This window comes from Grampus griseus (assembly GCF_964374135.1).
Source record: "Grampus griseus genome assembly, chromosome: 7".
NCBI lineage: Eukaryota > Metazoa > Chordata > Mammalia > Artiodactyla > Delphinidae > Grampus > Grampus griseus.
Genome location: NC_139001.1, coordinates 18,426,052 through 18,441,586, shown reverse-complemented (window position 1 = coordinate 18,441,586; position 15,535 = coordinate 18,426,052). Strand labels below are relative to the sequence as shown.

Below are 15,535 nucleotides of genomic sequence, written 5' to 3'. Positions count from 1 at the left end.
CCAGCTACTAACTCTGCAGGCAAGCCCTGGCAGGCCTAGGTTGGACTGGGTGTGGATGTGGGGAGGTGGCAACCCAGATCTCCATGGGACAGCTGGGAGCGCCACCCAGCCTGGCTCCTGGGGACTCCCTCAGTGCAGGGGAATGCTGTCATCCCTGCGGCTTCTAAAGCCAGGGTACAATTACCTCTTGCAGGCAGACACAAGAGACAGAGCCCCAACCTTGGATTCCACCCAGCACATTTACTCCCTCGCCTCTAATGTGTCAGGAGCATGCCTGCCTCCGAAGCTGCATTCCCTCCTTCCGGAACGCCACCTCCCCCTGCTGGCCTCAGTGTTGCCATTTTTTTCCAGGTTAGATCACAGTCACCCAGAACCCATCTAGCACTGGAGACCTCTGCCTCATCTAGATTCTCCCTCTTACTGGCTGTCTCTATCACTCATTCAGTACTTGGCATGGACTGCCTTGTACCATAGCACTTAGCTTGTTGCTGATATCCTATTTCCCCAGCTAGATTTAAAAATATTACATTTGACCAGTTACTATGTGCACATGCTTCAGTACTTGTCAGGTACCAAAGAGATTTACAAACAGCAAAAATAAGTCCCCTTCCTTTGTTCCCCTCTTGGCAGCCGCCACTGTTCACTCTTGGTTAGTACTCCCTTCCAGACGTCTACGCATATACTAACGTGTGCACACACGCATTTAAATACGCTTTGCTCTGCATCTTGTTTTTTTTACTTAACAATAAATCTAGAAGATGGTGCACATCAGTACATATAGATATACCTTGTTCTTTTTGGTGACAATATAGTATTCCACAGTACCTTGTACCATTGCTTATTTAACCAGTCTGCTATTAATGATATAGTATTTAGGTTGTTTTTAATCGTTTGCTATGAAAAGAATGCTGCAACCCTTGTACATGCTTCTTTGCACATATGTACAACCACAAATTATTAGAATTGGCATTACTGGGTCAAAGGCCTTTAATTTTTTTTTTAATTTAATTTAACCTTTAATTTTTTTTTTTTTTTTTGCGGTACACGGGCCTATCACTGTTGTGGCCTCTCCCGTGGCGGAGCACAGGCTCCGGACGCGCAGGCTCAGCGGCCATGGCTCAAGGGCCTAGCCGCTCCGCGGCATGTGGGATCTTCCCGGACCGGGGCACGAACCCGTGTCCCCTGCATCGGCAGGCGGACTCTCAACCACTGCACCACCAGGGAAGCCCCTATATACCTTGATTTTTGATATATACTTCATACTGCTCTCTTTAGAAGTTATATCCAAACACCCCTCCTACTACCAATGTATGAGCCCGCCTGTGTCCATACAACACATTACACTTTTTGACCTTCGTCAATCATCCAGGAAGTGAAAGTATTCCGCTGCAGCTTTCCTTTATGATTCTCTTGCTACGAATGATACTGAGCATCTTTTCATATTTAAAAGCCAGTACTTTCTCTTCTGTGAACTGTCTTGTCTGTGCCCTCCACCCATTTAAAGAACTGCATTGTTTGTCTTTTCTCATACATTTGTCGGAATTCCCTGTGAACAAAGGAAATTAACCCTTTGCTTGCTAGATGTGTTCCACATAATTTCCCTTGGCTGTCATTTGTCTGTGTCCCAACGAGGTTTTCATCTCCCTGAGTACAGGGACTGAAACTTAAAGCTCTCTGTATTCCTACTCTTAATATGAAACCACATACATGGTAGGGTGCTAGACAAATGTCTGTTGAGATAAGAGAAGTAAAAAGAAAGAGATCTGGAAGATTTTGGAGTGACCTAACCTAATCTATCCCTTCCTCTTATACCAAGGTCAGTCAGGAAACAGCAGGAACTAACTCTGGCAAAATAAAAAAAGAAAAGGACCCCCCGACACACATGCATATACATACAACACACACACACACACACACACAATTAGAGAGACACTGGGTAGCACACAGAATCAATACAAGGGCTGCCAAACAAGTTTCCGCAAACAGGTAGGCATCAAGGGAAGTTGGGCAGCCAGCACCACAGTCAAGGTCAGGGCACATGACATCCTGCTTAAAAAGCCCCTGGCCCCTCCACCCACTGCAGTGAGGCCTCCTCTCACCCTGGCATCGAGGCTGACATTTCCTCCTCCAGACACTAGAGGCCACTGCTGGCTCTGCTTGCCACCACTGCAGAAATGAATTCTCAACTGCCCCTGCTTCTCTGTGACTTGCTCCAGATTCCAAGTCCCAGGTGGAGCTTCCAACTGGCAAAACATCCGGCTTTTGCCTACACCTTGGAGCCAGGAAGTCTGGGAGAGCAAGTGTCGGGTTTTGTGGCAGGTAGTGGCCTGGCTCCCATCAAAGCCTACGCAATGGGCATTTGCCAGATGCAGGTAGGTAGGAGGCTCAGGCTGTGAGCAGCCAGGAAAACTGGACAAACGCACACCAGGCTCTTCTCTCACGTCTGGCTCAAGCCCTTCTCTTTGATGAAGCACTTCTGGGTCACCCAGCCTAAAATATTCTTCTGGATACACATAACCAGTATTGCTTGGGCCAGTCACGATGCCAGAGAAACTTTGTACCAAGACCTACTATGTACCATACCTCATTTGACTTTCAAACAGCCCTAGGCGTTACCTGTATTTAGGGAGGAAAAACTGAGTCCTTAGAGGTTTTCTTGTCAAACAGTAGTACCAGGTTGCAAACCCAGGTCTGTTTCCAAAGCCTTGGGGTTTCCCAGTGGTCTATACTGATGGGCTGGTAGTTGGAGCTCTGTGAAGGTAGGGATTGGGCCGCAGTCTTCTTTTTACATCCTGGCAGCATCTACAACATAGAAGATGCTCAATTAATGCTTGTGGATTGGCCTGGATAGCAAGTGGGAGCCAGTTCTAGAAGGTTCTCTAACTTTCCCATGAGGCCTGAAGCCAGAAAACACTCTAAGGTGGAAGAGGTCTACTCAGGATCAGTTTGGAAAGAAAAACCTCGAATCTGGGGAACTTCCTCTCCTTTTTTTCCCCCCATTTCCCCATTAACCACCCATTAATCCCATTAATCTCCCAAATGTGTCAAAATTGTTAAGAACATGTTCCCATCTGTGCATTATTTAATCATCCAATGGATATTTTTGAACCGCACTACTGTCCTGAATACTCTAGTGAGAAAAAAGACATAATCTCTGCCCTGTGGAGTTTGCATCCTAGTGGGGGAGGTGACTGTCAATCAGATAATCAAACAAATAAATGCCCTGACCAGTGTGAGGAAGGTTGCCAAGAGATGCTATGAGAGGCAGGTGTGACCTACTCAGGGAAGGCGGACAGCCTCCTCTGAGGGCTGGGGCTTAGAGCAGGGATCTCAAGAAGGGGGAGGATTTAGGCCCAGAGAGGAGGAGTCTGTGAGCCCTTGAAGTGGTGATCTCCTCTGGATGAGTAATCCTCGGTCATCGAGCCTGTCTCTAGGAAAGCCACAGAGGGGCCAGGGGCTGGGTGGCTTGTTTGTTGGCAAGTGCGTCACTCTTGGATGGAGCCTGCCGCTGTCTCCCAGGTCCCATCTGGGGATGACGTTGTCCTGGTGCAAGCCCAAAATAGCCGGCTCCGCCTCCATCTCCCGGCAGCCCCTGCAGCAGCACACACCCCCCTCCACCCCCCAAGGTGACAGGCCGAGCCGGCCTCCTCTGGGTCTCTAGTAGTTTCCGTGCCGCTGACGCAAGCTTGCGCGCACAGCTGGGCCTGCCGCGTCCTACGCAGCAGCCGCGAGCCGGGCAGCCGGTGCCAGACGGTTCCCGGCGGGGGGCAGGGGCGGGGCGCTCCAAGAGGCCAGGGACTCCCGGCGGAGGAGGTGCGGGCGGGGGGCCCCTGTCAGGCTGGGGGGGGCCCTGGGCCGGACTGCTGGCGTTTGGGGGCCGCGATAGGGCGCCCCGGCCCTGGGCCCTGAGATAGCCCGTGGCACCGGCCTGCGAGGGCCGATAAGGCTGCCCGAGGGAGCCGAGTCACCGGCCGCGAGGAGAGCCAGCGGGCGCCGCGAGGAGAGCCAGCGGGCTCCGCGGCCCCCTGGGAGCGCCTCTCGCCGCCCCCGGGGTCTCCAGCCCCGGGGAGGGGCTCTCGGTTCTTTCCGCCTGACTGTACCTTCTCTACCGTAGCCCCAAGGAGGCCCGCCTGACGACTGACGAGTTGCCATGGCATCCTACTACGAGATCCTAGACGTGCCGCGAAGTGCGTCCGCTGATGACATCAAAAAGGCGTAAGTGCCTCCGCTGTGCACCAGAAAGCCACTCACCCCCCTCCCCCCGCTCCACCACCCTGGGGCCCTTCAGAGGCTGGGCTGAGAGAGCCAGGTCCTTAGAGAGGATTGCGGGCCTCCCTCAGAGAGGGACCCCTGTAGGAAGGAAGGAGACCCCTGGATGAGTAGGAGAGAGTCTACAGCGTGAAGCTCCGCTGGAAGGTGCAGTGTGAGCTCTTTTCCAGTACAGCCCCGCCATCCCCTCCCTTTCCCTTTATTCCTACGCCAACCCCCCGCCTCTAGGTGTGGGCTGTCTCGGGATGCAGTGCAAAGATGCTCAAGCACTGTGCCCCTCCCCCCCCCATGGCCACATGTACCCACGTCCTTGGCAACCCCAGCCCCAGCGAGCCCCAGGGAGGCGTTAGGCCTGGGGCTTTCTCATCCTTACGTCTAATACAAGTGTATAGTCCCAGCACTGGCTGCAGAGGGGCGAGATGGGGACTCCGTTAAAACATTGCTGCAGGGGCAGCCCTGGCAGCTGGCATGGACCGGGATCTGAGTGGTGGAAGGGCTATGGTGGGCTAACAGGAAGTGGGTCGTTCTGTTCCCTAGTGAGAAGTGCCTGCGTTTGTCTCCTGACCCTCCCCTCTGAACCCACTTCCTGCAGATATCGGAAGAAGGCTTTACAGTGGCACCCAGACAAGAACCCAGATAATAAAGAGTTTGCTGAGAAGAAGTTCAAGGAGGTGGCCGAGGCGTATGAAGTGCTGTCGGACAGTAAGGGCCAGGGTCAGGGGTCAGGGCAGGGCAGCACCTGTCACTGCCACTTCATGCCCCCTCACACTCTTTCCCAAAGCCATGCTGCCACCACCCCAGTCTCCTCCATGCCTTTTCCAACCTGGCATTCAAGTGCCCCCCTCCCACAGGGACTCTGGGATTTTTTTGTTCGTTTGTTTCAATTCAGAGGAGCACCTACTGTGTGTCAAGCACCCTTTTATTCTTCCCCTGATCCCCTGTCTCAGTGTCTGCTCCTCAGGGTCTGCTAGTTGCAGCATGGATCCTGACAAGGGGAAGGAAGCAGGGCAGGTAACCAAGGTGTGCCGAGCCTCCTCTGTGCCAGGCATTGGTAGTTGTAATCTCCATGAGTCCTCACAGCCATCCTGTGAGACAGGATTTATCACCCCCATTTTTCAGGCAAGGAAACTGAGGCTGAGAGAGGTGAAGTAACTTGCTTGAGGAATGTGAGTCCAGGCCTTTCATTCATTAATTCAAAAAATATTCACTGAGTGCTTATGGTGCCAGGCCCTTGTTGGGTACTGAGGAACGATGGAGGACGAGCAGGCCCTACAAGTCCTGATGGGTTTATCACAGTCTGTTCAGGGAAGGCCAACATTAAGCAAGTGAATGCATAGACGAGATTATTCCAAAGGAACATAGCAGGGTGATGTGATAGGGAATAGGGAATAATAGGCAGCAGTTTTAGGTAGTCAAGAAAGGTCTCTCTGTGACATTTAGGCTAGGCCCCGATTAATAATAACATAGTAATGATTAGCTAACATTTATGAAGCACTATGTATCAGGCACTGTGCAAGGTGGATTATCTTATTTAATCCTTGCAACTCTGAGGTCGGTGCTGTTATTGTGTCCATTTTACAGATGAGAAGGGGCCCCTATGTGAAGGGCTGAGCTGCTGCTAAAACCTGTAGCGCATGTCCCCTCTGCAACCTGCTGCCCCCCAATTGTCAGTCTCTGGCCAGTCCTCTGAGGGGCCTAGCCTGGAAGGGGAGGCCGTCATCCCAGAGGGAGGGAGAAATGATCTGTTCTCTCTTTCCAGAGCATAAGCGTGAGATCTACGACCACTATGGCCGGGAAGGGCTGACTGGGGCAGGTAGGTGGAGCAGGGGCGCCCAGGGATGGAAGTGGGTCAGGGAGGAAGGGGGAGGGCAGATTCCTGCAGTGGAGGCTTGCTCTCACTCTGCTCTCGAGGCTCCTGGAGTCTCCCTGGAGTCTCTGTGCCTTAAGGGGTCCCTGGCTCAGGGCAGGGTGCACGCCCTAAGCCCCCTCCTCATCCTGCCTCTCCTTCAGGTACTGGCCCGTGTCGGGCAGAAGCTGGCAGTGGCGGCCCTGGCTTCACCTTCACCTTCCGCAGCCCGGAGGAGGTCTTCCGGGAGTTCTTCGGGAGTGGTGACCCTTTTGCAGAGCTCTTTGGTGAGTGGACTCGGGCGGCCTCTGATAAGCTCGACTTCTCCCTCCAGGCCTGCTCTCCATCAGCTGGGAGGCCCTTAGGCAGGAGGCTGAGAGGGAAGCAGAATTCCACGGACAGAAGATTTTGTGTGGGTGGATCCAGTGAGCTCTGGGACAGAACCTTACACATTCCAGAACCCGCGTGACCCTATAGTGACACTTCAGAGACTCGCCTTATTAAATGATAACAATAATTCATTGTTAAACCTCCACAGTGACAGCCATGAAAGCAAGACTCAGAGCATCATGGGACAGTAATAATGCCATTACAAACAACAACAGATACCACTTTTTTGAATGGTTAAATGAACCCTGTGAGGTAGATAATTTTATCCACATTTACAGATGAGAAAACTGAGGCACATTCAGATAACTTGCTTACAGTCACACAGCAGATGGCGGAGCCGGGGCTTGTAGCTGTGTCTGCCTGACATCACACCAGGCTTATCTGCATAAAACTGAAGGAGCTATTCCCCACCCCCGTTCCTTTATTCTTCATAGTGGCCAGAATTGACCAGGGAACTTTTTCATATAATAATACTAAAAAGGAATTTAATTTATAAATCAGTCCAAGCAAAAAAGAAAAAAAATCAGAAATGTACCCAGTTGCTTAGCAGCTTATATTTCGAGACTTCAGAGCAGGGTTCACACATTCTAGGGGTGGGGGGATCTTTTCACCAGATGATGGTTCATCTGCTTACTTGTTGCAGATGACCTGGGCCCGTTCTCAGAGCTTCAGAACCGGAGTGCCCGACACTCGGGCCCTTTCTTCACCTTCTCTTCCTCCTTCCCTGGACACTCTGGTAAGTGCCGTCCCTTCCCATGCTTGCAAGCGTTTGGAGTCCTGGAGCCCCTCGCCTCAGCTTGTCACCTTCCCACGCCTTCTCTCTGTGTCTCTGGAACCCTGCCTCTGGGCAGCTCTGCGGGGAGACCCCCACAGAGGTTCCTGGTCCATTGTGCGTGCAGCCTGCCTGGTACAGCCTCTGTCTAACATCCTCTTCTCCTTCTCCTCCTCCTCCTTTGTCCCAATACCAGATTTCTCCTCCTCATCTTTCTCCTTCAGTCCTGGGGCTGGTGCTTTTCGCTCTGTCTCTACATCTACCACCTTTGTCCAAGGACGCCGCATCACGACGCGCAGGTGAGGGCTCCTTCTGGGACCATACGGGGTGTGGGGTGGGTGGGGGTGGAGCGGAGCCGCAGACGACTGGAGAGCAGCTCCCTGAGGGCAGAGCGCAGACTGCCCTGTCCACTGCGACGTCCCGGAGCCTGGACAGGCGCCCGCAGGACTCGGGCACGCCCACCGAATGAACCGTGCTGTCTCCCCCAGGATCATGGAGAACGGGCAGGAGCGGGTGGAAGTAGAGGAGGACGGGCAGCTGAAGTCTGTCACAATCAATGGTGAGGAGCGGCTCTGCCACCCAATCCCGATCAGGAAGCCCCAGGCCCCAAAGCCCCTTCCCCTAACTGCTCCTCTCTGAACTCCCCTGGGGCAGGGAAGCCAGACTGGCAGGGTCGGAGATGGTGATCCCGGGGAAGGGGGCTGGGACAGAGAATTGTGGAGCCTCAGAGGGCCAGCTAATCGCTGTCATCATGTGTGGGGTGCCTGGAGTTTGCAGAGCACTTGACTATTTTTAAAGCACTTGCGCACATACCACATCCCTTGTATTCTTAAAACACCCGGGGGAAAGCAGGGCAGTTTGCATTCGCCCTACTTTTCGTTTGAGGAGACTGAGCCTCAGCACAGCTAAATGGCCCTAACTCCCAAGTAGCCCCAGGCCCAAGGCTTTGACCTACTTAGCAAAGGGTAAAGCCAGGAATGAAACTCAGGACACAGGGCTCCTGGAGCTGAACTCTTCTTCCCACGACGCTGCCACGCAGTACAGGATGGTCACCATGACTACCCTTTTATGCCCGCCGACTCTGGGAGCTCTGTGTGCTAAAGGCTCTTCATGGGCTCTCTTATTTAATCATTGGAACAATTTGACGATGCAGGCACTCACGTCATTCCCATCTTATAGATGAGGAAAGGGAGGCTTAGGGAGGTTGAGTAACTTGCCAAAGGAGACAGCTCATACCTGCTGGAGCCGAATGCCTGGCCATGCTCATAACCACTACGCTAGGTGCCAAAATGCACACACCAGTTCCAGAGGAGGGGCTGTAAGTGGTCAGAGTGGCTGCTGCGTGAGGCCGGATTCCTGCAGCCTGGATCAGAGCCTGGCTCATGGTGGCTGTTACTCCCACAGGTATCCCGGATGACCTGGCACTGGGCTTGGAGCTGAGCCGTCGCGAGCAGCAACAGTCTGTCACCTCCAGATCAGGGGCCACACACGTCCGGCAGACCCCTGTGTCGCGACCCCCTGACAGTGACCTCTCTGAGGATGACGAGGACCTGCAGCTTGCCATGGCCTACAGCCTGTCAGAGATGGAGGCAGCTGGGAAGAAACCAGCAGGTGGGCGGGGGGCACAGCGTCGACGGCAGGGGCAGCCCAAGGCCCAGAACCACGACCCAGGCATGGGGGAGACCCATGAGGGTGCAAGGGGTGACACAGCCAAACCCAGCCCATCTCCGGAGGAGAAGGCCTCTCGCTGCCTCATCCTCTGATCACTAGGCCCAACCCACCTGATTCAGGGGGCCAGGGGTCCTGTTCACTGTCAGGAGAGCAGAGAGGGGCGTGGCCTGAGTTGCAGGAGCCCCTCTCCACCTCCATGCTCCCTCCCAGGTCCACCCCCCTCCACCCTCCAGCGTGGAGTCAGGATTTGCTGTGCTCAGCCCACGGCTGATAGGTCCCTGGCAAAGCCCAGGGTGGGGGGTGTCAGGGCAGTGGGAGGGCCTGAGGAGCCAGGATTCACTTATTCTTATTAGACAGGGAGTTTAAAGGGGCATTAGTGGCTTGGGTCAGGCCTTTCGTGCCCAGGTCTTCTGCCACCTGTGTTGCCGATGATGTTAAGGAAGGAGGACTTGGCCTGAGGTTCTCTGAGCCAGAGTCGGCAGACACGGCTCTCCTTATCCGGCTGCAGACAACCCCACCCTGGTTTCTGCGCAGTGTTGAGCTCTGACGTCTCTGTTGCTTCCCTCCTGGTGCTGCTTCTCCCTCGCACTCTTCTCTCTGCAATTCCCCGTGGGCCGCAACGCTTGCTTTCACTGCCGTCTGGCTGGGACTCCCTTCTTGCTTCCCCCAGAAGGCCTCTTTGTGGCGAGGAAGATTCTGTGGCCAGTAGGGCCATAAGGTCTTCCGGGGAGGCTAGCTGGGTGGGGCGGGAGCCTCTCGGCCGTCCAGATTCGGAACCGGAGCCTACTCCTCCTCCCTTCCTCTTGCTGCCTCAGCCTGCCCCAGGCCTTGGGACTAGCCAGAGGTGAGGCCGGCTAATCCTGGAGAGGGGGGTTAAGGCCAGGTTGCCCCAGGAGGGAGGCTTAGGAGGGGACCATATCCCATCCTCCTGCACCATGCATCAGGGCTCAGGGAGAGGCCACAGGGCTAGCCCAGGGCTGCATGCTCAGCTCCGTCCTCCACGGCTTGCTGCTGACCCTCTCTCCTGTCACCCCGCCCCTGCTCTCTCCCCAGATGTGTTCTGAGCTGGATGTCCGGGACCCAGAATGGCAGCACAGTTCCAACAGGACAGCGCCCAACCCTGTGCACTGGGAGGGGACCCTCCATTCCTCTCCCTCGCCCATGCTGAGCGTAGAGCCGGGCCTGGGTGGTGGGTGGGGGCTGGGTGGGAAGTAGTCTTAGCCTGTAAACGCTTCCCTGGGTGTTTGGTGCTGTCTCGTGGGGACTACAAGTCCCAGAATGCAACGCACAATGCCTCCTTTCTGTTAGATCATGCTTGGGAGAAGTGGTGCACAGTTACAGAGCTGTGCATCTTGGGACATGTAGTTCCAGCCCTGGTCGGCTTGTTAACTCACTGTGAGATGGGGCGATCGTGTCCTTTGATTTGTCCCTGGCAGGGGTGGCAAGAATGTGGATGATGGGGTAATGGTCTGAGCTTTGTTTCCCCTGACACCTCTTGCTAGCGCCAGGGTTAGAGTGTACCCATCAAGGCCCTGTGGCATCTCGGAGGGGCTCTTTTCCTGCGGGCAGTCCCGGGGTCTGAGAATGAGCCACGGCTGATCGGCTAAGCAGGGCGTGGTCTCAGAAGGCTGACAGGCGTGGGAGCTTGGAAGCTAGCCCTCTCAGTGGTGGTGGTGGTGGGGGGCGGGTGTGTGGCTGGAATTGGTGTGTGATGGGTGCTCTGGGCATGTTGCTGCTTGTATGGCTTCTTCGGCCTCTGACCCCGCTGCCCATTCTTTCTCTCCAACACCACAGAAGCTGCCTCTCCTCCTCCCTCCCTGGGGAGCCTGGTGGCTGGGGAGGGGAGTGGTGGAGCCGGGGTGTTGCCAGACCCTGGACCGTTGAGTCTCAGAGACCTATCAAAGCCAGCGGGGCTGAGCTCAGACCAAGAGGGAGCCACTGGAACTCAATAAAGCTGAGTTTCGAGAGTTTGGTGGTGTGCCGTGTTCCCTGTGCTTCCCTTCTCGGGGTGGGGAACCCTGGGGGACCAGTGGGTGACACACCTCCCTTTATTGCCCAGGCATCCAGAGGTTGCAAGCTTTCCCAGCTGACAGCAGAAGTCCCCTCTTTGACCAGGTGGCCCTCTCTAAGTATGCTGTAGAAGTCCATGAAATGCGCATTCTTCTGCCCTCACTTCTTGGGGCCCCACAGCTGGCTCTCCCCAGGGAGCTGCTGTTCCCCTTACGCAGGGTCCCACCACCCAATGCTCTGCGGCACAGCTAGGACCAGACTGAGTAACGACTTGACTGAAAGCATGGGGCCAACAGAAAGCCGGGAACACGTGGTGAAAAACCTGTAAAAACCTCCCAAGGCCCAGAGACTGAGGCCCCTCCACAGGTCTCCTTAGCTTAAGGCCAGTGGGCAGTGTCAGAGGCCTGCCTCTCTCCATGTGGAGTGGCACACGTCCACCCCACCCAGGGTCCAGGCCCCAAACTCATCAGGGCCCCAGGGAGGAGAAAGCCAGGTACCTCTCCCGCTTCTCTCTCCAGATACCTGCAGAGATGCCCTCCCAGGCACCTTTGACAAGCACCTTTCTATTGTCAAGCAGGGAGGTGTGGCTCCCCACCAATGCTCTCTTCCATTCCGGGATGAGCACTTGGCTTCATCTTCAGTGGCCAAAGGGTCTATATTGTATTTTTCTCAAAGCAAGGAAGCAGCCTGACCTGAAAGAGGACTTTCAAGCCTCTATCTTGAGAGAGAGAGAATCTGCTGGTAAAATGGCTGTTCTGCCCACTTCCGGCCTTTGAGATGAAACACCAGTGGTGCTGAACCTCAGCAGAGCACAGGTGAAGGGTGAAGGGCCCGTGGTCCACTCACTGGTCCCTTCGCTCCCTGCGCAGCACGGGTGGTACTCGCCCATTTTTCATGTGACGGGTCTGAACCCTGGCAAGGTTAGGTGGCCCTAACTCCTGAGTACCTCCATGCCCAAGGCTCTCTTGCCTCATTTCTACGTCTACCATCTTTGACAAGGACATCTCATGACATGCAGATGAGGGCTCCCCTGGGGCCATACAGGGTGGAACGCTATGGGGGAGGGGGGAGAAAGTGCCCCTTGCCCCCAGGTGAATGGCTGTTGTCACATCTCATAGGCCTGGTCTGCGAGTCCTATCAGAGTTTAGCTACTTTTGCTTAAGGTGTGGCGAGCACTTTGCCTGCATCACCTCGTTTAGTCCTAACCTCAGTCCTGCTCGACGTACATTATTCCTGAGGCCGAAGGACATGAAGCAGCCGCCCAAGAACTGAGAGGACCGGCGGCAAAGAGGTCAAGCGTGCCTGCGTTCGAATCCTAACTCCACCACTTAACTAGCTGTGGTACCTCGGGCAAGTTCTGTGCCGCAGTCTCTTCGTCTGTAAGATGGGGCTAATAATTGGTAGCGTGTCCTGAAGATTAAACAAGTTAATGGGTGTAAAGCACCTTGGAGACTGCCAGCCACATAGGGAGCACAGCATAAAAAAACCACTGCCTAATTGTTATTAGCTACCATTCAAGCCTTGGAGAGCGTGACTTGGCAGCCTGGCCCTCCCATCACCCTCTCTGCATCTCCTGAGAAAGGCAGCAGGGCCCGGCTCCAGGCTGAGGCCGGGGCTGGAGTCTGGAAGCAGAGCAGACAGAAACGCGTAGGAGTCCGGGTTGCAGCTGCACACACGACACACTAACTTTATTCACATTGATACAAAAGTAGATTTTTCTAGAAATGTTCTCTTGTGCCAGGGGGAGAGAGTTAAGTGGCATGTGGCGGCGGGAGGGCCGGGGGAGGGCGTAGGAAGGGCAAGGGCCAGAGTGTGGGTCGTGGAGGCAGGTCAGCGGGCAGCAGGGGCTGGGAGAACAGGAAGAGCTGGACATGGTGGCCCCTCCGCCCCATTCTAGCCACACCGGAGGGTGGAGGGCGTCCACACAGACATATTGGGAGCATCCAGAGTGGTGGGAAATGGGGGCCAGGGAACTCAGGCAGGAGGAGGCTCTGGGGTGGAATGGTTGATTTCCTCTCCTCCTGGCCAGCTGCCAGCTCCCCCACGGGACTGATGCCAGGGCTCCCGGTGTGCCCCTTCCCACTTCCCCTTCTTTACATGCTCCTCTTGGAAGGGCTAGACATGCCCAAGAGGGGCCAAGGTGGCAGGTGGGGAAGTGAGGAGTGAGTACACAGATGCTCACATAGCAAAGAGGGAGCAGAGGCTGGGCTGCCCACGGAGGGGCCCCAAGGGCCTCACTGGGGCAGGGCCTTAAGGATGGCATTCACCTCCTCCGCCACAGCTGTCAGGGCAAATTCAAACTGGTCCTGGGGAAGGGCAGGGGGAGGAGGGTCATGGGGGGTCCTGGCCTCTGCTCCTGCCCCGGGGGTGGAGGGTGCTTTGGGGAGGTCACTTGTGGGGTGGGGGGGAGGGAGCCCTCCCGGGGGAGGGGTATGGAGGCAGGCAGGAGAGGCCGGCTGCTGCCACTTTGGTTGGGGAAGGGTGGTGGCTAGGGTGGGTGGAGGGAGGAATGGTTACCTTGGAGCGGACGAGGCCAGGCCGCTGGTCACGGACATGCTCCAGGGTGGCAGCGATGTCAATCTCCTTCACTCCTGGGTAGGGGGAGCACGGGGCTGCTCACGGGGTGTCCAGAGGAGGGTAGGACCCCAAAAGCCTAGGGCATCCTGGGGTGGGAGGCTTGCAGGACTGGAGAAAGCCTGGGGGTGTGGCAACCTGCCCTCCACGAACTCCTGTGATCCCAGGGGCTGGGGAGACGCTAATCAGAGGCTGGGCTGTGGGCGAGCTGTGGCCGGGGAGGAGGGGGTCGTCACCTTTTGCCATGCGGTTCAGTACCATGTCGATGAGGATGTAGGTGCCAGTCCTTCCTGCACCGTCACTGAAAGAGGAGATGGTGACAGGCTGAGTCTGGGACCCAGCAGGAACCGGGAGGAGAGGGGGAGACTGGTGGAGCTGTTAGGGTTAGCTGGGGCTGGGGGTGGGATGAGTGAGTGGAGGATGAGGGAACGGTCATAGCCCCTGGGTCCTGGGAATTGGGCCTCGAGTGGGGAGCCTGTGACCCATGGGGTGTCTCTTGGGCAGTGAGCTAACCGAAAAGGATAGCCCTGGCTCTGCCCTGAGGCAGAGGCAGCAAGAGGGAATAGCTTTCTCCATCCTCTGGCCAGGCTTTCATTCAGCAAACTTCTTATGTAAATGATAAGATGGTAAATATTTTCAACTTTGTGGGCCACGTATAGTCTCTGTCAAACGTTTTTTTTTTTCCTTCAACTGTTTAAAAATAGGAACATCATTCTTAGCTCACGGGCCATTAAGAAAACAGATGGTATGCTGAATTTGGCCCATGGGCTGTGGTTTGCTGGCATCCAGGGGACAGGCAGGCGGTGTGCTTGGGAGGTGGGCTGAGGGAGCAGGACCAGAGAGGGGGTGGGAACCAGGAATGCCCCACCTCAGGGCCCTCTGGCCTGGCTGTCCTGTCCCCTTCCATCCCCACCCCAGCCCCCCTGAACGCACCTGCAGTGCACAATGATGGGGCAGGAGCGGCCCCGGTAGCACTTGTTCACCTTCCTGCAATAAGAAATGGGCGTGAGGTCAGGGGGCACCAGCAGAGGGAAAGGGGAACCGAAACACACACCTGAGGGCCTCTCTTTCTTCCTTTTCTCCCCACATGCCAATGGCAGAGGAGGGAAGAGGGCTGGAGACAGGAGTCAGGGCTGGAGGCAAAGAACCAGAGATAGTGTAGGTGGCACTGGGCTTGCCTCATCACTTATGAGCTATGTTCCCAAGCTGTGTACCTGGAACAACGGATTTAACCTCTTTGAGCCTCAGTTTTATTACCTGTAAAGTGGGGATGATAAGAGTAGTAACCTCCTTCTTAGGGTTCTTACTATGATTATGTGAAATAATCCATGTAAAGAACTAAGTGCAATACCTGGCACACAGTAGGTGCTCATTAAATGATAGTATGATTAATAATAAGACATGATAATATTAACAGCCACCTCTGCCAGAAGTTCAGGGAGGATGGGCTTTCTGGTGACTTCAAGGGTGTCAATCTTGCCACATCCTTGCTCTGCCCCTACAACTGCCCAAGGTATTCCGCTCGCCACCCAGGCTTCCTGTGGTCCTCACCAGCAGTGAGGTCGGGTAGTAGCCCTGGGCACAGAGTTCCTCTGGCGAGGGGAGGACAACACCTCCGCTCTGAATATGATGCTGCGCCTGTCTCCCTGGATAAGTCTTGCCTCCACACTGGTGCTCCGTGGTTGGGTCATATTCAGACTTGGTCCACCTGGACCTCCGACTCTTCTGCCCTGATCACAGCAGCTCAGCAATGAGCAGGGGGTTTCTTCCTCTCTCAGTGGCCCAGTCTAACCTGCCCTTGTCCCTTATGACGTTCCTGCTTTGAGAGTCACTTGCAGATTTCTGATACCTCCAATGGGCCAGGGCAAGGGAGGACCTTCTGAGGGGTTATTAGAGTACTTCAGGGGAAGCTTGGAACTTAGTGGTCCTCCATCTGGTTCCTCAAGGCTTGCAGGGGCCAGGTGACTTTGAAAGGTTTTCCAGGAGTCCACATGGTTTTTCTA

At 55.3% G+C, this 15,535-nt stretch overlaps 2 protein-coding genes across 6 annotated transcripts in view; one reads left to right on the top strand and one right to left on the bottom strand.

The window, feature by feature from the left end:
- The first annotated feature begins 3,652 nt into the window (after window positions 1-3,652).
- Window positions 3,653-10,907, top strand: DNAJB2 (DnaJ heat shock protein family (Hsp40) member B2). 3 transcript variants are annotated; one of them, XM_082658932.1, is made up of 10 exons: window positions 3,653-3,813; window positions 4,115-4,215; window positions 4,862-4,971; window positions 6,029-6,082; window positions 6,280-6,402; window positions 7,149-7,241; window positions 7,474-7,576; window positions 7,766-7,836; window positions 8,682-8,888; window positions 10,002-10,907. In XM_082658932.1, exons 2-10 carry the CDS (start codon window positions 4,151-4,153, stop codon window positions 10,010-10,012), a joined length of 837 nt encoding a protein of 278 aa, XP_082515058.1. In that variant the 5' UTR covers window positions 3,653-3,813; window positions 4,115-4,150; the 3' UTR covers window positions 10,013-10,907. The 3 variants fall into 3 exon arrangements, with proteins under 3 accessions (XP_082515058.1, XP_082515057.1, XP_082515056.1); XM_082658931.1 differs by having other exon boundaries at window positions 7,170-7,241; window positions 8,682-10,123; XM_082658930.1 differs by having other exon boundaries at window positions 8,682-10,123.
- A 1,839-nt stretch (window positions 10,908-12,746) lies between these two features.
- PTPRN (protein tyrosine phosphatase receptor type N) overlaps window positions 12,747-15,535 on the bottom strand; it is a gene marked incomplete at its 5' end in the record, with an annotated part of 30,203 nt that continues 27,414 nt past the window's right edge. For all 3 annotated transcript variants that reach the window (XM_082657840.1, XM_082657841.1, XM_082657842.1), the window contains 4 exons: window positions 12,747-13,264; window positions 13,476-13,549; window positions 13,769-13,833; window positions 14,466-14,519. In XM_082657840.1, the coding sequence (XP_082513966.1) occupies window positions 13,193-13,264; window positions 13,476-13,549; window positions 13,769-13,833; window positions 14,466-14,519 (265 nt within the window). In that variant the 3' untranslated portion in view covers window positions 12,747-13,192. The remainder of the gene's footprint in view (window positions 13,265-13,475; window positions 13,550-13,768; window positions 13,834-14,465; window positions 14,520-15,535) is intronic.